We start from the raw sequence: 17,562 nt of genomic DNA on the forward strand, positions 1-17,562 counted from the left end.
CATAAGCACCTGGCGGATTATAAGGGCCTTCACATTTTACTCTTTTTCAACTTGTCTTGAGTGAAATGCCCTTTAATCTTTCGTATCAGCCTCTCTTGGCTAACTTTTGTTTCTTCCGACCCCGAATGGCTATTAGGTTTCCGAGGGCAGACGGGTCACTTCATTGTTCTACGACACAATCACAAAAACACACAAAAACACTCGTTAACACGCTTGGACAGCGTGGCGTTTAAAGGCCAAATTTACCCTTATGATGGAAACATCAAGTGTACGGTCCTTAGCACAATCGCGGTTCCAATTTCCCTGACCAAGGTGGCGGTCAGAACAGAGTTGGAGCAGAGGGTGCTAAGAATCACCGAAAGAGATCAGACGACCATACCAAACGACAAATGCATATATGTGCCTATACCGTACAAACTTAATCAACAGAAGCATCAATGATAGAACTGGAGGAAGAACTAAAACAGATAAAATGGAATATAGTCGGTATAAGTGAAGTTAGGCGTCGAGGAGAAGATCAAATAATACTGGAAATATGTTCCATTTTAGAGGAAACGAAGAGTCATTTGTCGGAGGAGTTGGTATTTTAATCCATAAAAAATGGGCACCAAACATAATTACAATAAAAAGTGTATATACCAGAGCCATGCGAAATTCTAAATGAGATAAAAACTAGAAAGATGGAATACTTGGGGCACATTGTGAGAGGTGAAAAATACGAACTTTTAAGAATTATCATACAGGGCAAAATTAAGGACAAAAGAAATGTGGGAAGAAGAAAAATATCGTGGCTTCGTAATCTACGTGAATGGTTCGGGTGTAGTTCGATTTGATGACGCCATGATGATTTCCAATCTCCGCTAGGAGTGGCACGAGAAGAAGAAGAATACCAGAGCCATTTACTTTAATATTCAGTTAAATCCAAGATAGGAGCTTAAAATTACATAGGCTTACGCACCAACTACGACCACTCAGATCAATTTTATGAAGATATCAGACCAGCTATAAAAAACAAGATGAGGCAGAAGTGAGAGAGGTAACAGGCTTCTTGACTTCTCACATCAGGAAAATTATTTGTAATGAACTCATTTTTTAGAAAAAAAACCCAACGTAAGTGGACATGAAAGAGTCCGAACCAACCAACAAAAAATGAGATTAGTTTCATAATATCAAATGGAAAGATATAGTTCAGGATGTAACAGTTTTGAATAATTTTCAAGAAAAAGATTAATTCTAATTTTAACCATAGTTTAATTAGAGCAAAAACCACTTTTAACATTAAATTAAAAAGAACAAAAATGATCCTCAAGAAGAAGTTTGTAAGATGGATGTTCCCAGAAGATGTAACACTTTATGAAGAAAACATTAAGACTAGTTTGGCTACACATGACTTAAAGAATATCATAATCAATGAAATGAACAATAATATTATTTAAACATTGAAAAAAGCTGAAAATAAATACTGTCCTGGTGCTTAAAACAAAAACAAAAAATTAAACCACCACACAAAATACCATCAAGAGATAAGCATAACAATTTGAGGAAATTAAGATCATAACAAAACTGAACTAAGAATCTTGAATAAGAAAATTAAAATGAGGTTAAAAAGAACCTAAGATGATACAATACGATGGAAATAACTCAGATGGACAGCTCTATGTAGGGATTTTTCAGGACCAGAATCTTCATGATTTAGTCTGCCTATCGTATTAGAGATATTTCTCTCATTTTTCGGCCTTCGACCTTTTCTTCTACTTCGAATAGTTCCATAGTCTCCGTTCTTCTGGCTATTTGACCGAAGTAATTTAGGGATACTCGTTTCACTTTTTTAATAGTTTTTAATAGGTTAACCAGATGGTTAGATACTCCCATGTTTTCCATTAAACTCCAGAGAGGAGCCCATTTTACTAAATCGAACGCCTTTGTGTAATTTATTAGTGTTCAATATCTGCTCACACGTTTCTTTCCCTGGTATGAATCCGCATTGTTCTTTGGCTGTATCTAGAAGTATATAGGTCTTTCTTCGTTTAGTGATTATATGTAGCAGGATTTTGCTTGCATGAGGTATAATAGCAATGATTCTGTTGTTGCTGCATATGGTTAGTGATCATTTTTTATATATAGTAATAAAAGTTGATTCGCACCACTCATTAGAACATTTACCTGTGATCCACATCATGTTGCACATATCCAGTTTACATCTATGTCAATCTCGCTCATTACTTTTCGAGTTTCCTCCGGTATGCGGTCTATCTTTGGGGTTTTTGTTTGTGTCTTAGATAGTTGAGAGTCCTCTTCTAGTAAAATAATTGATTCTGCCTCTTTGATTGCATGTTTTGTCTGATGCATATTTCTAGTGTGTAGTTTGAACCTGCAGTTTATGTTTAGCAGCTTATGACCTGATCCACAGTATGCTTCAGGCATAGCTTTTACGTTTATTACTGAGGTTTTTCATCTTTTTCGTAGTAGATTTCATTTTTGTGCTCGTTATTTGGTCTAGTTCACGTTAATATCCTTCTTGGGTGGTGTTTATTAAGTGTATTTGTTATCACTAATTGTTTTCACTGGCAACTGTAGGAGACGTTCTCCTTTGCTGTTTCGAATGTCCAAGCCAAATAACCCAACAATATCTATAAAATCGGTTTCATTTTCAATCTTTCCTACGTTCACGGTTAAGTCTCAAATAATATGGACTGGCTTCTTTTGTAGGAATTCGTTCAAGATGTTTTCTATCTTGTAAATCTCTTTATATGGGGCATCTGTTGTGGGCATACATACCTGAATGACATGGAAATTTTCTAGTTTGGCTTCTAATGTTAGTTTTATGAGTATATCGTTTGTTTTTTTATATTGCCTGATATAATTAATAATTTTTATTACTTATATGTATTTCTCATTTATTCTGTTGATGAATGTTCTTGTTAGGTTAGGTGAAGTCACAATATGAAAAGGTATACAAGACCAAATGACCCCAATAAATCAAAAATCTACAAACTGTAAAATTTTGTTGTTCTAACATGATATCTTTGTAGTATTCCAGTTTTTTCACATAAGTTTCTGAAAATCAACCATAAAATGCAACGTACATGTTCGGTTGAAATTTGAATTGAACAATTTTTACAAAATACAACTTTTAAATGTAAATAAAAAATTTATTTTTCAATTTTGGATAACTTTCAAGAAGATTTTTAACAAATGTAAACATTTTTCAGTACATATATAGGTCATTATGTGCTTTAAATTTCAATACAGTAACTTTTAACAGACTCATCTGCTAAAAATTTAATTTTCCCCTAGTATTACGCAATACGATATCGTATAAATTTCCTAAATGATTCACTGAAGTATTAACTATATTAAAATCTATGCACAATATGTTTTATAAATATGTTGTGTCCTAATCAAGTAGCTCGTACAAAGCAGAACGTCACGGGCCATAACTTTCTTTGGAGTCCTGATTGCCTGGGGCTTTAAATATCAACGATTCTGATCTCAAGGGACAATAATAATTTCGCAAACGCCACCCCTAGTGTTTTCTATAAAAACGAGCGCAGTAACTTTACACCGTTTAGATCTAGTTCAATTTTTGTGGTGGTAATGTTGTAAGGTCTTCCTAAGAGAATGTCTAATTCCTGTTTTTCGACCGAATGATTCAAGACTTTGTAGAAAGTGGTGAGTACCTATCTGTATAAATATATAAATATCGCAATTACAAATGGTAAGATAACATTATCACTTATATCGGAGATTTTATATAGCATATTTATCACATCTGAAATTTTTTGTTCCTATATCCCGACAATTTCTTTAAACATTTTGGCTTACATCATATTATCAACGTTGTTTTAAATATTATGGCTCTTAGCGCAGTTCTCCTGTTAATTGAATGATACGACACTGTCTTTCTGTTTTCTTGTTTATTTTTCTATAACCATCTGATTGTTTAATAAGATTTTCGATACGTAACTGTCGTGTATACGCTTGTTTATTTACGGTTTGCTACAATCGCTTTACACTTTTATATCTACTGTACTTGATTTTATAATTTCTTTTTGCACCAAAGAGGAGACTGTACTTCAGATATGCGATGTTTTTCTGAGGCAATTAGTATTAAAAGTTTATGTCATAGATCCGTAACATATTTAAAAATCTTTTTTAATAGTGGCGCTTTCATTATTTGCAATAAAAATTGATAATATTAAAAGAATGTTTATTCCATTCCTAAATATTTCCTATATTATTATATCAATATCGCCAGACTTTTTATTAACTATAATAGTCTTTTAAGGTTTTGACAGATTTGATTTAATACACGATTTTAAATAGGTACGTAGTTTTGTTTGGCATTTCTTAGACTAATTAAAATCATTACATTTTAACAAAGCTGTACATGTACAGCTTGTTCCTAAAAGACTGATAAGACTCTTAGTAAGATTTGATCATTTTGAGCAGTGTATTTGATTGGTCTGACATTATATTATATTTATTATGATAGACAAATACTAAAATAAACAAGTAATTAGATATGTTAATTCATAAATTGTAATAATTATTAAGGTCTAAATTTTGATATTATTTTGAATTCCTGCATTTCATAAAGAGTATATAAATGATAGTTTTTACATAAAATAAGGTTGTTGGTATTATTTTCATTATTCTTCTTCTTCTTCTTCGTCTAGCCATTCACGTCCACATCTGAACATAAGCCTCTTCAAGTCTTCCTTTCCATTGTTTTTTATTGTACGCTACTTGTAGCCAATTTTTCCGGCAGTCCTTTTCAGATCATCTGTCCATCTCGTAGGAGGTCTGCCTCTGGGTCTTTTGTGTTGGTATGGTCCCCAGGTTAAAATTGATCTGTGCCATTTGTTTAGATCGCTCCTAGCTACATGTCCAGCGTATTCCCATTTCAACTTTAATGATTTTTGCACCACATCCGTGATTTTGGTTTTCTGTCTTATCCATGTGTTTGTTTTCTTGTCCTTAAGTGATATACCTAGCATTGCTCTTTCCATCGCGTATTGAGTGACTCTAAGTATATTCATATTCTTTTTTGTGATTGTCCATGTTTGTGTCGCATAAGTTAATATCGGAATAATGCATGCATCAAAAACTTTAGATCTAAGATGTAATTGAATTTGTTGATTTCTGAGTATATAGTTCAGTTTACCGAATGCTGCCCAAGCTAACTTTCTTCTTCTTTTTATTTCTTCAGTTTGAATTTCCCTATTTAGTATTATTTTTTGTCCTAAGTATATATATTCTTCAACTTTTTCTATAACTTTATCGTTTATTATTGTCACGGTGTCTTCGGAGTGCATGACTTTTGTTTTGTTTAAATTCATTTTCAGTCCTATTTTAGAAGATTCGGTATGTAGTTCTAAAAGCATGGTTTGCATTTCTTGTAGGTCAGTAGCTATCAGGATTATGTCATCTGCAAATCGTAGATTACTGAGGTAGCGGCCATTGATGTTTATTCCCTTATATTTCCAATTTAGGTTTTTAAAAACGTCCTCCAAAACTAAGGTGAACAGTTTGGGTGATAAAGTATCTCCCTGTTTGACTCCCCTGTTTAATGGTACAAGTTCGTGTGTTCATTTTCATTTAGGTAGTATGTAGCTGTAGCTTGGTTCATAGTTTCTTTTATTAAGTTAACTTATTTTAATAATACTATAATACTAATAAAAAACTTAATTTTCATTATTATTAAGGAATAAAACAAACGACCTAACTCAACAATATATTAAAGCAAAAATTGTAACCAAATTAAAAGATAACTGTGCACTATCAGAGGCGAGTACGTATACCTGTTTTAACCTTGTTTAAGCTCTGCGCTTCTTCAAGAATGGGTTTATATATTTATTATTTGGTGGGTAGTGCTTGGTTGGTTCATGTGAGGACTAAGACCGGGTATCGCCGCTGTAAGCAGAAGTGTCAGAAGAACAATAACCGTGACCGTTTAGAAGCAGCTGGGAGCCGTGTGGACCAAGCCCGCTACTAAGCACAAGTTCCTTGGAAAACGGTTCCTTTCAGATTGTTGGCCATTATTTATTTGTTTGGAAAATCGCGTGGAGGATAGCTGTGGCTGTGTCCTCACCTAGGATCAGGTATCATTGTGCAATGAGATTGGGAAACCACAGAAAACCAATCTCCTCCTGTCCTTGTGATATTTAATTCGACTCTTAAGGAGTATGTGTGGTGCTCACTGGGTACTATTTGGTGTTGTGTATTGACGAATGATTGTGTTGTGTCGGTTGAGTGATTTTAACATAAGCAGAACCACTGTTTTTCTATTAATAAAAAAAAGGAGGGAACAAGAAACTCGAAAGAAAGCGCGGGTCTGAAAGACCAAAACTATACTAAATTTAGGTATGTAAAAATAAAATTAATATTTTGTAATATCTCCATCAGAATTGATAACAATTTGTAGTTTTTGATCCATCTGCGTGAAAGGAACTATGAAATTGTCTTCTTCAGAGAGCTCTTCCTTAACATGTTTACCGTATACCTCTACACCGTGCCTTAACTCTTCAGCATTTCGAGGTAAAAAATTACGCCCATACAACCGTTTTATAATAACCCCCCACACATTCTTGATTGGGTTTAAATCTGGACTGTAGCTGGGCCATGGTTAGGTTCCGATGTTGTTATTCTGGAGCCACTGGTTTATTATATTTGCAGTGTGAACACGACAATTACCTTGTTGGAGGATAAAATTATTTTCTAGATAGAACTGTTTTACACTGGAAAACATAAAGTTTTCTAGAATATTCAGATAGGTCTGCCCAACAAACCTGCCCTCAATACGCCATACCATTCCCATTCCTCTAGATGAAATCCATCCCCATACATTGGCGCTAAAATGACCAGCTGCTCGATATCTATCAACACATAGAGGATTAAATATATTATTATCTGGTCTATACACCTCAATTTTGCCCTTTTAAGAGGATTGAAAATTTTCTCATCTGTAAATATTACTCTGTCCTAGAAGTCTTGATTGCTTCTATTGTGATGTAACAGCTTCTTTTTTTGCTGCAGTTCGGTACCTAAGACGCGATGCTTTAATTCTGCGCCAAGTTGTTGTCTTTCTTCCCGGAAACTGTGACATAATTCTTGCAGTTTTCGCATCTTCAGAAGATTCTCTTCTAATATCTCCAAAAGCGTACGATCTTCATGAGCGGTAGATATTTTTGGTCTTCCAGAACCTTGCTTTCTTTCGAGAGTTTCTTGTTCTCTTCATCTTTTATTAATATGAAAAATTGTGGTTCTACTTACGTTAAAATGGTTCACTACGGCAGATAGTGACCAACCATCTTCTAATATCGTTAGAATTCTTGCTTTTAGTTATTTGCTAGCATGTGGAGCCATTTTTTAAGGTTGAACAGAATAAGTTCTTGACAAATTTTAAGATTTGGTGATGACAGTGACGATATGTAAATAATAAGTATTTATCCTTCAAATTACACTGCTCAATTTTCTACAAAATAGGAACTTATGGAATAGGAATTTAGGAACCAGTTGTATCTGTGTTAATGTTGGCAATAAATCTATATAAATAAGACTTGGCAAAATTACCAGTTATCTTTCATTGTTACATTCCACAAAAGCACATTTTTTGATATTGGTACGGAAGGGAGAGATCAGACAAATTTTATTTTTCTATGGACAAGAGTTGTAGTCTATCTTGCTGTCTACACTGGTGTTAGTGAAAATTAGGTTTTTAATCTTCTACCCCTGACGTGTACTTTCTGGAACATAACTACTATATGTAGTGCCAGGTAGACCCCTTGTAATATCTATTTTGTATTGCCAATATTTTTTTAAAATATGACAAATTATTTTAAATATAATTTATTTGATACGTTTTACATTAGTGTATGTATTTTTTAAAACTGTTTTTCTAAATTGTTAGTTATCAAACATATTACAAATTACATGTCAAAATATTATAAATAATATAACGGTTTACTAAACATAGCGTAATTTTTTTATTGTTTAAAATATTTATAAAATATTTATGGAAAATTAAACATCAAATATACAGAATATAAAAAACCTAAATAAACCAAAAAAATAACATAAAAAACTACAACACACAAACTTTGACATTGTTTTAATTCACTGTACATTAACATTACATTAACATTAAGTTACACTGTACATTATTTACAAACATTGGCTCTACAGTAGTAGTAGTAGTATTGATATCTTATAATTATTACATGAATTCTTAGTCATTTTATCATTTTTTTGGCGGACAGGGCCCACATCTCTTTCGTTTTTAATTCACATCGGGATGTGAACAATTCTCTTGGAAGTCATTGGTTGATAATTTTTTTATTCAAATGTCGTTCAGCTTCAGAAATTCTGCCGTCGTATGTTGTTTGCTTCTAGATATAGTATTTTTCATATAAAAATGCGTGCACGTCACAATTTATATAAAGTGACGTCACTTATATTTAAAATTTCCAGAACGTCAACCTTAGAGTTCAAATTTTCCTAACACAGCTAATAATACGAAACCCATACGGAACTGCTCGATCTTTCATAGGCGTCAACATGGTGTAATAATCAGAAAAATGTAATCATTATTATATTGGGAATTTTAGAATTATATTGATTAAATAACCAAAATCATTTGTTATTATTAATAATATAAATTTTATGAAATAATTCTTTAAGTCTAAGATTTCACAAAATAATAATTTTAATTAAATATGTTAGACAATTGTACGCACCTGATACGAGAATACTTCAAATTTTTTGACAGTTCAGCGTGTGGTAAAATTGTTTAAAGTGTTGCCGCCTTTTTAGAGTAAGAATTTTGTTTATGTTTTGATTTCTTACACAATTTAATCATAATATATTATATATTATTAAATTGTATTTATAAATACATATTAAATTTAGATTAATAGCTTTAAAAACTAATTATTGTTGTGTATTGTGATTGTGCTGTGCCAACACAACTAAATAGTCTGTAGAAAGCTAATAAGCTTTGATATAACATAGATTATTTTGAATAAGTAATAATGGCGGGACGTTTTTATTATTAATGCTCTTAAAGTGGTAAGTTTCAAATTTAGAATATATAATTTTGTATTAAAATGTTTTCTTATGTATTTTAGTGTGTTGCAGTAATCTTAAAACTGAGTGTATTTACTGTTAATATAATAGTTTGACAAATAGTTGACATTTTAAAAATTCCTCACTTACTATCTATTCTGATGTTTTGGCAACGCTGTGGGGTTCTGACGTCGTAAATCTTGAATGACGTGCACGCATTTTTATGTGAAAAATACTATAGCTTTGGTGTAATATATATTACCAGTGTTATGCATGGGAATGGAAGTGTACACTTCCATGTATACAGAAACCCATCTGTCTAACTAAAAAAAATTTGAATTTAAACATTTAATCCATCATAGTCAGGCAGCTGGGTACCTTACTGTATGCATGGAAGGGTAGATGTTTAAAAGCTATTGTATTTTATGTAACAATTTTCGCTGAATATGAATATGTGGGTACCCCATCTCCCCCATTTTCACCCATGTGGGTACCCCATTTTAACATTTGAAAATTTACGACTGGTACCATCGTAAAGTACGGTAAAAATACAATAAAAATGCTATATATGTTATATATATAAAAAAAATTGGTAGTAAATTATCAAAATAGGTTTAAACTTTCCTTTTATGTGCAATTGTTAGAGAAATGTGCTTGATATAAAAGTTATGAGGACTCAATGTTCTTCGATTTTCAATTTCGCGACTTAACATTTTTAATAACTTTTAAACTATAAACTTTTTATATATGACATATAGAACTTTTACTTGTTATTCACAAATCTGGACGCTTACAAAGATAACTAATAAAATTCAAAGCTGGCAACATCAATAGGAAAACAAATATTGCGTATAAATCTTGATGGTAGAAAATCAAATACATTAAATAAGTCGTACCGTTTGAAAAAATAATGAGAAGAAAGTAATGGGTGTTTTTTTTAGAGGCGTAGAACTTTAAAATGGAATAAAACAAAGATGATTTTGTAAATTGACTTTATTCAAAAGATAATCTTTTGGCATTATGATTTAAATATTATCTCTGACATATGACTGCCACGGCTATCTCTGACGTAGTCTCATCTAGAGGTCCAATTTTTGATGACTTTTTCATTGAGCATTTGTGGCCGTATATCGACAATAATGCGGCGAATGTTGTTCTCCAAGTGGTCAATCGTTTCAGGCTTATCGGCGTAGACTAGCGACTTTACATATCACCACAGAAAATAGTCTGGCGGTGTTAAATCGCACGATCTTTGAGGCCAATTCACGGGTCCGAAGCGTGTAACCATGTGGTTACCAAACGGATCTTTCAATAAATCAATTGTGACACGAGCTGTGTAACATGTTGCGCCGTCTTGTTGAAACCATAGCTCCTGCACATCATGATTGTTCAAATAAGGAATCAAAAAGTCAGTAATCAAACTACGGACCAATGATTCCACCAGCCCACAAAGCACACCAAACAAACAGTTTTTCTGGATGTATTGGTGTCTCAACATACACTTGAGGATTATCTTCACTCCAAATACGGCAATTTTGTTTGTTAGCCAATCAACCAAAAGTGAGCTTCATCGCTAAACAAAATTCGCTTATGAAAATCAGGATCAACGGCAATCTCGTTTTGGGCCATTTACAGAATCTACGCCTTACTACGTGATAGTGTAACTTTAATTCTGGCACGAGTTGGATTTTGTAAGCACGCAAATTAAGATCTTTCTGTAAAATCTTCCATAAAGTGAATGGACATACATCCAACTTCTGTGCACGATGGCGGATAGGCTGATTCGAATATTCCTCAATGCTACGCTCTACATCGGCAACAACCTCTTCTGTACTCACTGTACAATGTTTCTTTGAATGCGTATGATCATTTAGAGTAAACGTGGTGCAAAAACGTTCCATGGTTAATCGAACTAATTGCTCTGATGGACAATTATGTTGATCATATAATAGATGTAGTGCGCGATTTGAACATAACCATGGTTTTCAAAAGAAATTTGCACAATTTGGAAGCGTTGGTCAGACGTCAGTCTATTAGTGTTGAAATGCCAAACCAAACTAAACATAAATTACGTGACAGCTGTCAAAATGGCTACCAGTTAAAAAAGTGTTGCCAACTTACATTTCTATACCTCTGAAAAAACCCTTTAGAAAGGAAGTTTTAGAATTCATTTAATTTTAAAAGTTGGATGTGAAAAACGGCTTCTAATTTGTAGGCAAAAACGTCAAAGTATAGAATTCGTCTTGCAATTGTAAATTGCATACTTATATTCTACCAAATTACATACGCAGTTATTTTTTTATAACATAGTTATTTAGTTATAAAAAATATATATCATCTTTTAATTTCAATTCTTGAATGTTAACTGATATGTCAAATCTTTTCTGAAACAAAAACGAAAAATAACAACCCAGTGGTACTGTCAATTGCTTCGCTACTACAAAACCTGAACCAGTGACTTTATGAAACCAATTCATTAATTTATTACCCTAAATATTTTATTGCTACTTACGTATAAACAATTATATGTTTTTTTTTATTTTTAGGCACGCTCTTAGTTCAGAGCGAAGTAAGCAACACACCATTATTGGTGGCAGAAAGCGCTCAGCCTTCAGCACCCAGTAGTCCCCACTCAAGTATGCTACTTCTGCAATCTCAGGTGAGTAATAGTTACAAAAAAAATATTTTTTATAAATCATACTCCAAATATAGAAAGAGCATTGTCAAATGTTTCCCCTCTTTATTCACATTTGTTACTTTTTCAGAACATAAATCATTACATTACATATTACATCTCTAAACGGTATATATTATATCAGAAAAGTAGTCTTATCAATCTGTCTAATATCTTACTTAGTTAAAATATATAAAATTGTTATTATTGATGTATATACCTGCTTTGGCGACTATGGGAAGACATTTTACACTTTTAAAGAAGAGAAGTTAATTGCTATTTTGAATAACATAGATCTGGATGGTTGGGACATTTGGGACAGCTGTTTTGTACTGAAACCACAGAGCTGACATTATAATTAAAGATCAGACGTCTGAAGAAATTTCTATTATAATCGGGGTACGACAGGGATGTATGCTCTCTCTGCCTTTTATAAAATGTTTTATTTAAATGCCGTAAAGATTTGCGGAGAAGCTGTGGAAAACAGAACAAAAGGTTGATTGCCAACGAAGTAGCCATCAAGAGCTTAAGATATGCTAATGACATAGTTTTGCTAGCTACTGACAAAGATGATTTATAGGTTCGTATATCAGCGGTAACAGGTCATAGTAAACAAACGGTTTAAAAGCTAATACAAAAAAAAAGTATAGCTACAAACTGATTATAATATCAGGATAGACGAAGAGATAGTGAGGAGAGTAAATCATACAAATATTAGGGCCGTTGGATGAAAGAAAAGTGGGACTTATTTCAGAATATTAAAACCGAGTAGAGCAAGATATATCATTTAAGAATATGCAAAAGGTATTAGCCACCCGAACGCTAAGAAATCCCTAAGAATGTGGTTATAACGTTGTAATGTCTTCACAGTGGCGGATCTAGAGGTTTGCCTTGGAAGGGGAAATTTTAAGTTAGAGGGGGGCGAATTTTTAATGAAAAACCAAAAAGACATAAAAAATATAAACCCATAAAATACATAAATAATAGGTTTTCTTTGATTTTGGGGAAATTTCCATATTTTCCTACCTAGTGTATCCGCCTCTGTAGTCTTCAGCATTCTGCTATATAGAATGGAAGTATGGACTGCCACTAAAACAATGTTGAGGTTTACATGATGCCGGCATAGCACTAAACAAAGGAGATTTTCAGAATACCGTAAAAGGAAGGAAATTGAAGTACTGAAAAAGAGTTTTTTGCACACGTTATGTGAAATCCTAAATATATATTTACTATATGTATTCAAGCAAAAATAGAAGGAAAATGTGGTCCTGAACGCTCAAGAACCTTCGCTAGTGGTATGGCGTCGCACCACGACACTATATTGTCCGTTGCGGACAATCGGACAAAGTAAAGATCATGCGATTGGTCGACAATGTTCTCGAAAGACAAGGCACTTAAAGTATTCGGCATACTATGATACATGAGTGAGTAACTGCTTCTCCACCTGCCGTGGTCTATCCTCTGTAGGACAGATCCAAGCAGGTGTGACCTTGATCTACCTATCTTTCGGTATATGACCTAAAATATTATGGTACCTAAAGTGCATTTCGTGCTGCCTCTCTTTCGCATAAGCGTAAGAGCAGGTGCACTGGTCCTTCTGGCCTTTCGGCTGTACGACCGTTATGTCACTACGTGTCCGACACCAGTCGGAGCGCCACGCTCATGCTAGCGTAGGGGCTGCACATCCTTCGTAGTATCTGTGCTGCAGAACGAAAACCAATCCGTGAATATGTGTAAGTGTTATCTGTGTTATCCCACACGGAAAAACAGATAAAAGTAGGTAGGAATATGGTCCCGACCTCGCACGTTTGACAGGTTACTTTTTATAATTAATGTTAATTTTTATTTTGACTAGATATTTTCCATTCAATCATGCAGCATGTAAATGTTTTATATTCTCAACTAACTATAAAAACGAAAAACTACTGGTCCCTGCATAAAAACTTGTTTACCTGCATTTGAAAATGAAATCGTAAAAGTAAGATACTTAAATTAATTATGTAACGAAAGAAATTGTAGAAAATAATTTGAAAATGCACTAATTTACCCAAAAATATGCATCTTTTATAAAATTTTGCATTAAATATGCATTTTTTTTAATAATTTGAAAACTAAATAAATTTAAAAACTAGGTAATTGTAATGTACTAATTAATTATAATGAAAGTAGTAAAAAAGTAAAATACTATTCCTTAGAATTATGGAAACAGTAAATGACCAAACATTTTTTTAAATTTTCAAATAAAAACTTACGGCTTCTATCTGTATACATTGTAAATTGAGAAACTTCTTTCCACATCAACGGATGTAGTGGGAGCATATTTTAAATTCACAAAAATATTTGGTTCTAAATATATTTTTTCGCAAAAATTACCAAGAACATCAGCTACCTCAGTAAATTTCTGAAAACCATTGTTTTTTATTATTGTTTCAAATGTTTGAAAAATATCTTTTCTAATGTCACTTTTAACATGTTGACAAGGACATTTTTCGCTAAGCTTTCTACCAAGGACAACTTTGATGCTTCTAATGGAGTAATAGTTTTTTGAAGCAAACTAAAATTTGATTTAATGAGAAAAAGTTGACGCCGAAGAACGTTGTTTTTATAAATTCTTTTAGCGTCTAGCAGAGATTGGGAGTTTCATCCGTTAAAGCGTAAATTTTATTTTTTTAAATCTACGAAATAGTCTGAATACAAAAAAAAAACGGCTACTAGCCATGTTCCTCATCGTGTTAGAACGTTGAATTCTTATAAGAGATTTGAGAAATATCTTTTTTATGCTTGATATCAGGGAGTTTACCAAAAAAAATTTTTTCTAATTTCTTTCGCAACTTTGTTCATTTCACGTGCTAAACAAGTATCGTGTATTAAGTTTGTATGAAATATTTTTTAAATTTTGTCCTGGCTTGGCCATTTATAGTGCAGCATCGGATAAAAAAAGCAATAATTTATGGCTAAAAATAAATGCAGGAAGAAAAAAATTTGATATTTCTTCTTGTACAAATCGTGATATTGTTGCAGAGTTAGTTTTTTCTAATTGCTTGCATGAAATTAAATAGGATTTTGGTAAGATCTGATCGCTTAGAACACCAATCAATAAATGAGTGAAATATCTTCCTGGCGAATCAGTAATTTCCTTAACACACACGTAGAAGTATATTTTTATATTATCTATTACCTACGAGTACGAGTTGACATGGTTTCCCTTTAGAGTCCTTTCACTTGGAGTATTCAATTTACAATATTTTTTAAAAAAGACGTTAAGTTTTCATTGGATAATTTTGAAAGCGGTCTATTTGAAGAAATTAATGCACGGCACAAGTCTTAATTAAAAGTATCTTATTCGTTTCGTTCTTTCGAACTTGACTGAAAAGGTTTAGAAACCAAAGCATTTTTCTCCGGATTTACTTTTGTATCTTTGGCTAAATGTGACGCAGTTCTGACATATTGATCTATCTGAAATTTCTTTTCACATGCAACCTGTAACAGAGTTTTTGATTCAAAATTTTTAACTTAAAAACTAATTTAGACTCTACATTAAAACCGATTTCTTTATAATCTTAAACTAAAGGTACCAACAGAAGAAATTCCATTAAAGTGACTGCATGATTAATGCATGGCAGTCACTGATATTTCAGCAACAGTTAAAGTATTTATTTTATAATAAAATATACATAAGTAGGTATTGGTATTATATTAAAATTTAATTATATTATTTCCGTTTTATATACGTTAATTTATGCATTGAATAAAATATTTTAAATAACATATCAAATATAAAAAAGTATTAAATATTTTGCCACAAACTAAACAAAAACCCCTGACCGTATCCATAGATTGCTCTTTGTAAGGTTTAATCGAAGTAGCGACACTAGTTATTTTCGGCGTTTTAAAATCAAAATAGTTAACAAATTAAACAAGTTTGACTGACGATGTTTAAGTTTTCAGTTTCACTTTTGAGAACAAAATTCTATTCATACACCACGCAATAAACTTTTGAAACATCCTTTTATTACGGGATTATAATCGGTTAATCGCTTTTATAGATAATACCAAGAGTATTAAGTAGTGTCTATAGGTATCGGTAATATAGACTGAAATAAGACTAAATATATAGAAGACTGAGATATTGAAATAAAATAAACATTGGAATTTCCAGTGAAATAAATTGGCGTTTGTGCATTTTATGCATTTTTTTATAAATATGCAAAATCCTCAAAGACTTGTCTAAGTCAACTTATAAGCATATAACTTCTGCAAAAGAGGCAAGTTTCAAACTAGCGTTCAGTGCTATAATGGTTTTGACACCATATGGAATCCGTGAAAAGTGTAGCCAATTTATTCAATTTTTTAAAGGAAAATTAACTTTTAAAATTGTTTAAATTGTGACCTATTATAGCAATAATTTACTATCATCGGAAAGTGAAAGGTGTTTTTCAATTTTAAAACGCGAAAATAAGTTTTTAACAAATTCAATACAAATACAAATATATAAGTACAAGACAGACTCATAGAATTGGCAATGTTGTTAATTAAAAAAAAAAATCGTAACTCTAATGATAAGGTCATAAACATTTTATCTACAAATAATGGTAAGATTACGTTTCATATTTTTTTTTCTTTTTTTACTATTAGATATTAGAAAACACCCACGGGCCGCCACGGGGTCTTCTTATTAAATGAATATTACGTGAGTCTATGATTTTGAATATTTTCGTAATATTTTAATATCGCCTTTGGCATATTATTCTTTTTTGTATGCAAAGTGTTTCTTTTTACGTTTCATTGGTGCTTCTAAGAGTACCTTTTACAACTAAGTTTATTATAGTCATGTTTTTATTTAGTTTGCCTTTAAGTACTACGATGTAAGAGCGTTATTTAAATTACTGAATTCTATTTCTCAGAAATTATATCAATAATACTGTTAAATTTTTTAATTTTAGCGGAAATTGCCAAATGAACTTTTCTATTTTATTATATTATATTTATTCTAGTTGATGATAAAAGCACTAGTAATATAATAAATATATTTAAAAATATTTTATTATAGCACAACATTTGGTAATTCGACCGAATCGTTGGGCTTGCCCCTGTAATGTCATTAGGCATGCACAAACTAACCCTGCGCTCTTTTCGGGTACGGTCCAAACCCCCTAATACAAAGTAATAATACAAAACTTGAAACCAATAACTTTTCAACTATAATAAAGCCACTCCCACAGTGCGCTGCAAGAACGCGCATTGCATTTGACTGATTGTTCCGGAAAAACTCGAGTACGCCCCCATAATAGTTTATTAGTTCCGTTTTGATTCCACTGCGCACCAGAGCGCACGATAATTTCGGTCAAGGATCAAAATAGAGTGGATATGTATCATGCAAGTAATTTTTTTTGAATTTCTGGTGGATTCACAATCCAGTTATATAGTGACCAGTGGCGGGTAATGTCGTTAGAAGTAGTTGGCGTGAGTGATATGACAGTGGTGTAGGATATGGGTGATGGGAAAGCTTATGACCATTACTCAGGTACGCCGAATAAATTTTTTGAAAATTTTTCTACACAGTAATAGTATCAGAAATTTTAACTTACCAATTATAAAGACACGAAAACTATGAATGAAATGAATGTTATCAATAATATAATTATCCATATATGTATATGTCATATATTAAGGACCTCCGATAGTATATCCTTAGTCGTTTCTCTTAAAGTTCATTCTTCTATCGGAGGTTGGAAATAATCATGGCAATTCTCATTTTATTTTATTAGCTGGAGTTCCAAATAATTGACTAGACCTCATATTAAACCATTCCTGTAAATTTC

The 17,562-nt window shown here is 32.3% G+C and overlaps 1 protein-coding gene across 2 annotated transcripts in view; it reads left to right on the forward strand.

Moving 5' to 3' along the window:
• Positions 1-17,562, forward strand: part of Hr38 (Hormone receptor-like in 38) — a 153,205-nt gene that overhangs the window by 111,971 nt on the left and 23,672 nt on the right. Inside the window, exon 3 of one of the 2 annotated variants that reach the window (XM_072525880.1) lies at positions 11,613-11,725. In XM_072525880.1, coding sequence (XP_072381981.1) covers positions 11,613-11,725 — 113 coding nt within the window. Of the gene's footprint in view, positions 1-11,612; positions 11,726-17,056; positions 17,265-17,562 lie in introns of those variants that run through there. The other variant, XM_072525881.1, reaches the window with a different exon arrangement.

This window comes from Diabrotica undecimpunctata, chromosome 3, assembly GCF_040954645.1.
Source record: "Diabrotica undecimpunctata isolate CICGRU chromosome 3, icDiaUnde3, whole genome shotgun sequence".
Lineage (NCBI taxonomy): Eukaryota > Metazoa > Arthropoda > Insecta > Coleoptera > Chrysomelidae > Diabrotica > Diabrotica undecimpunctata.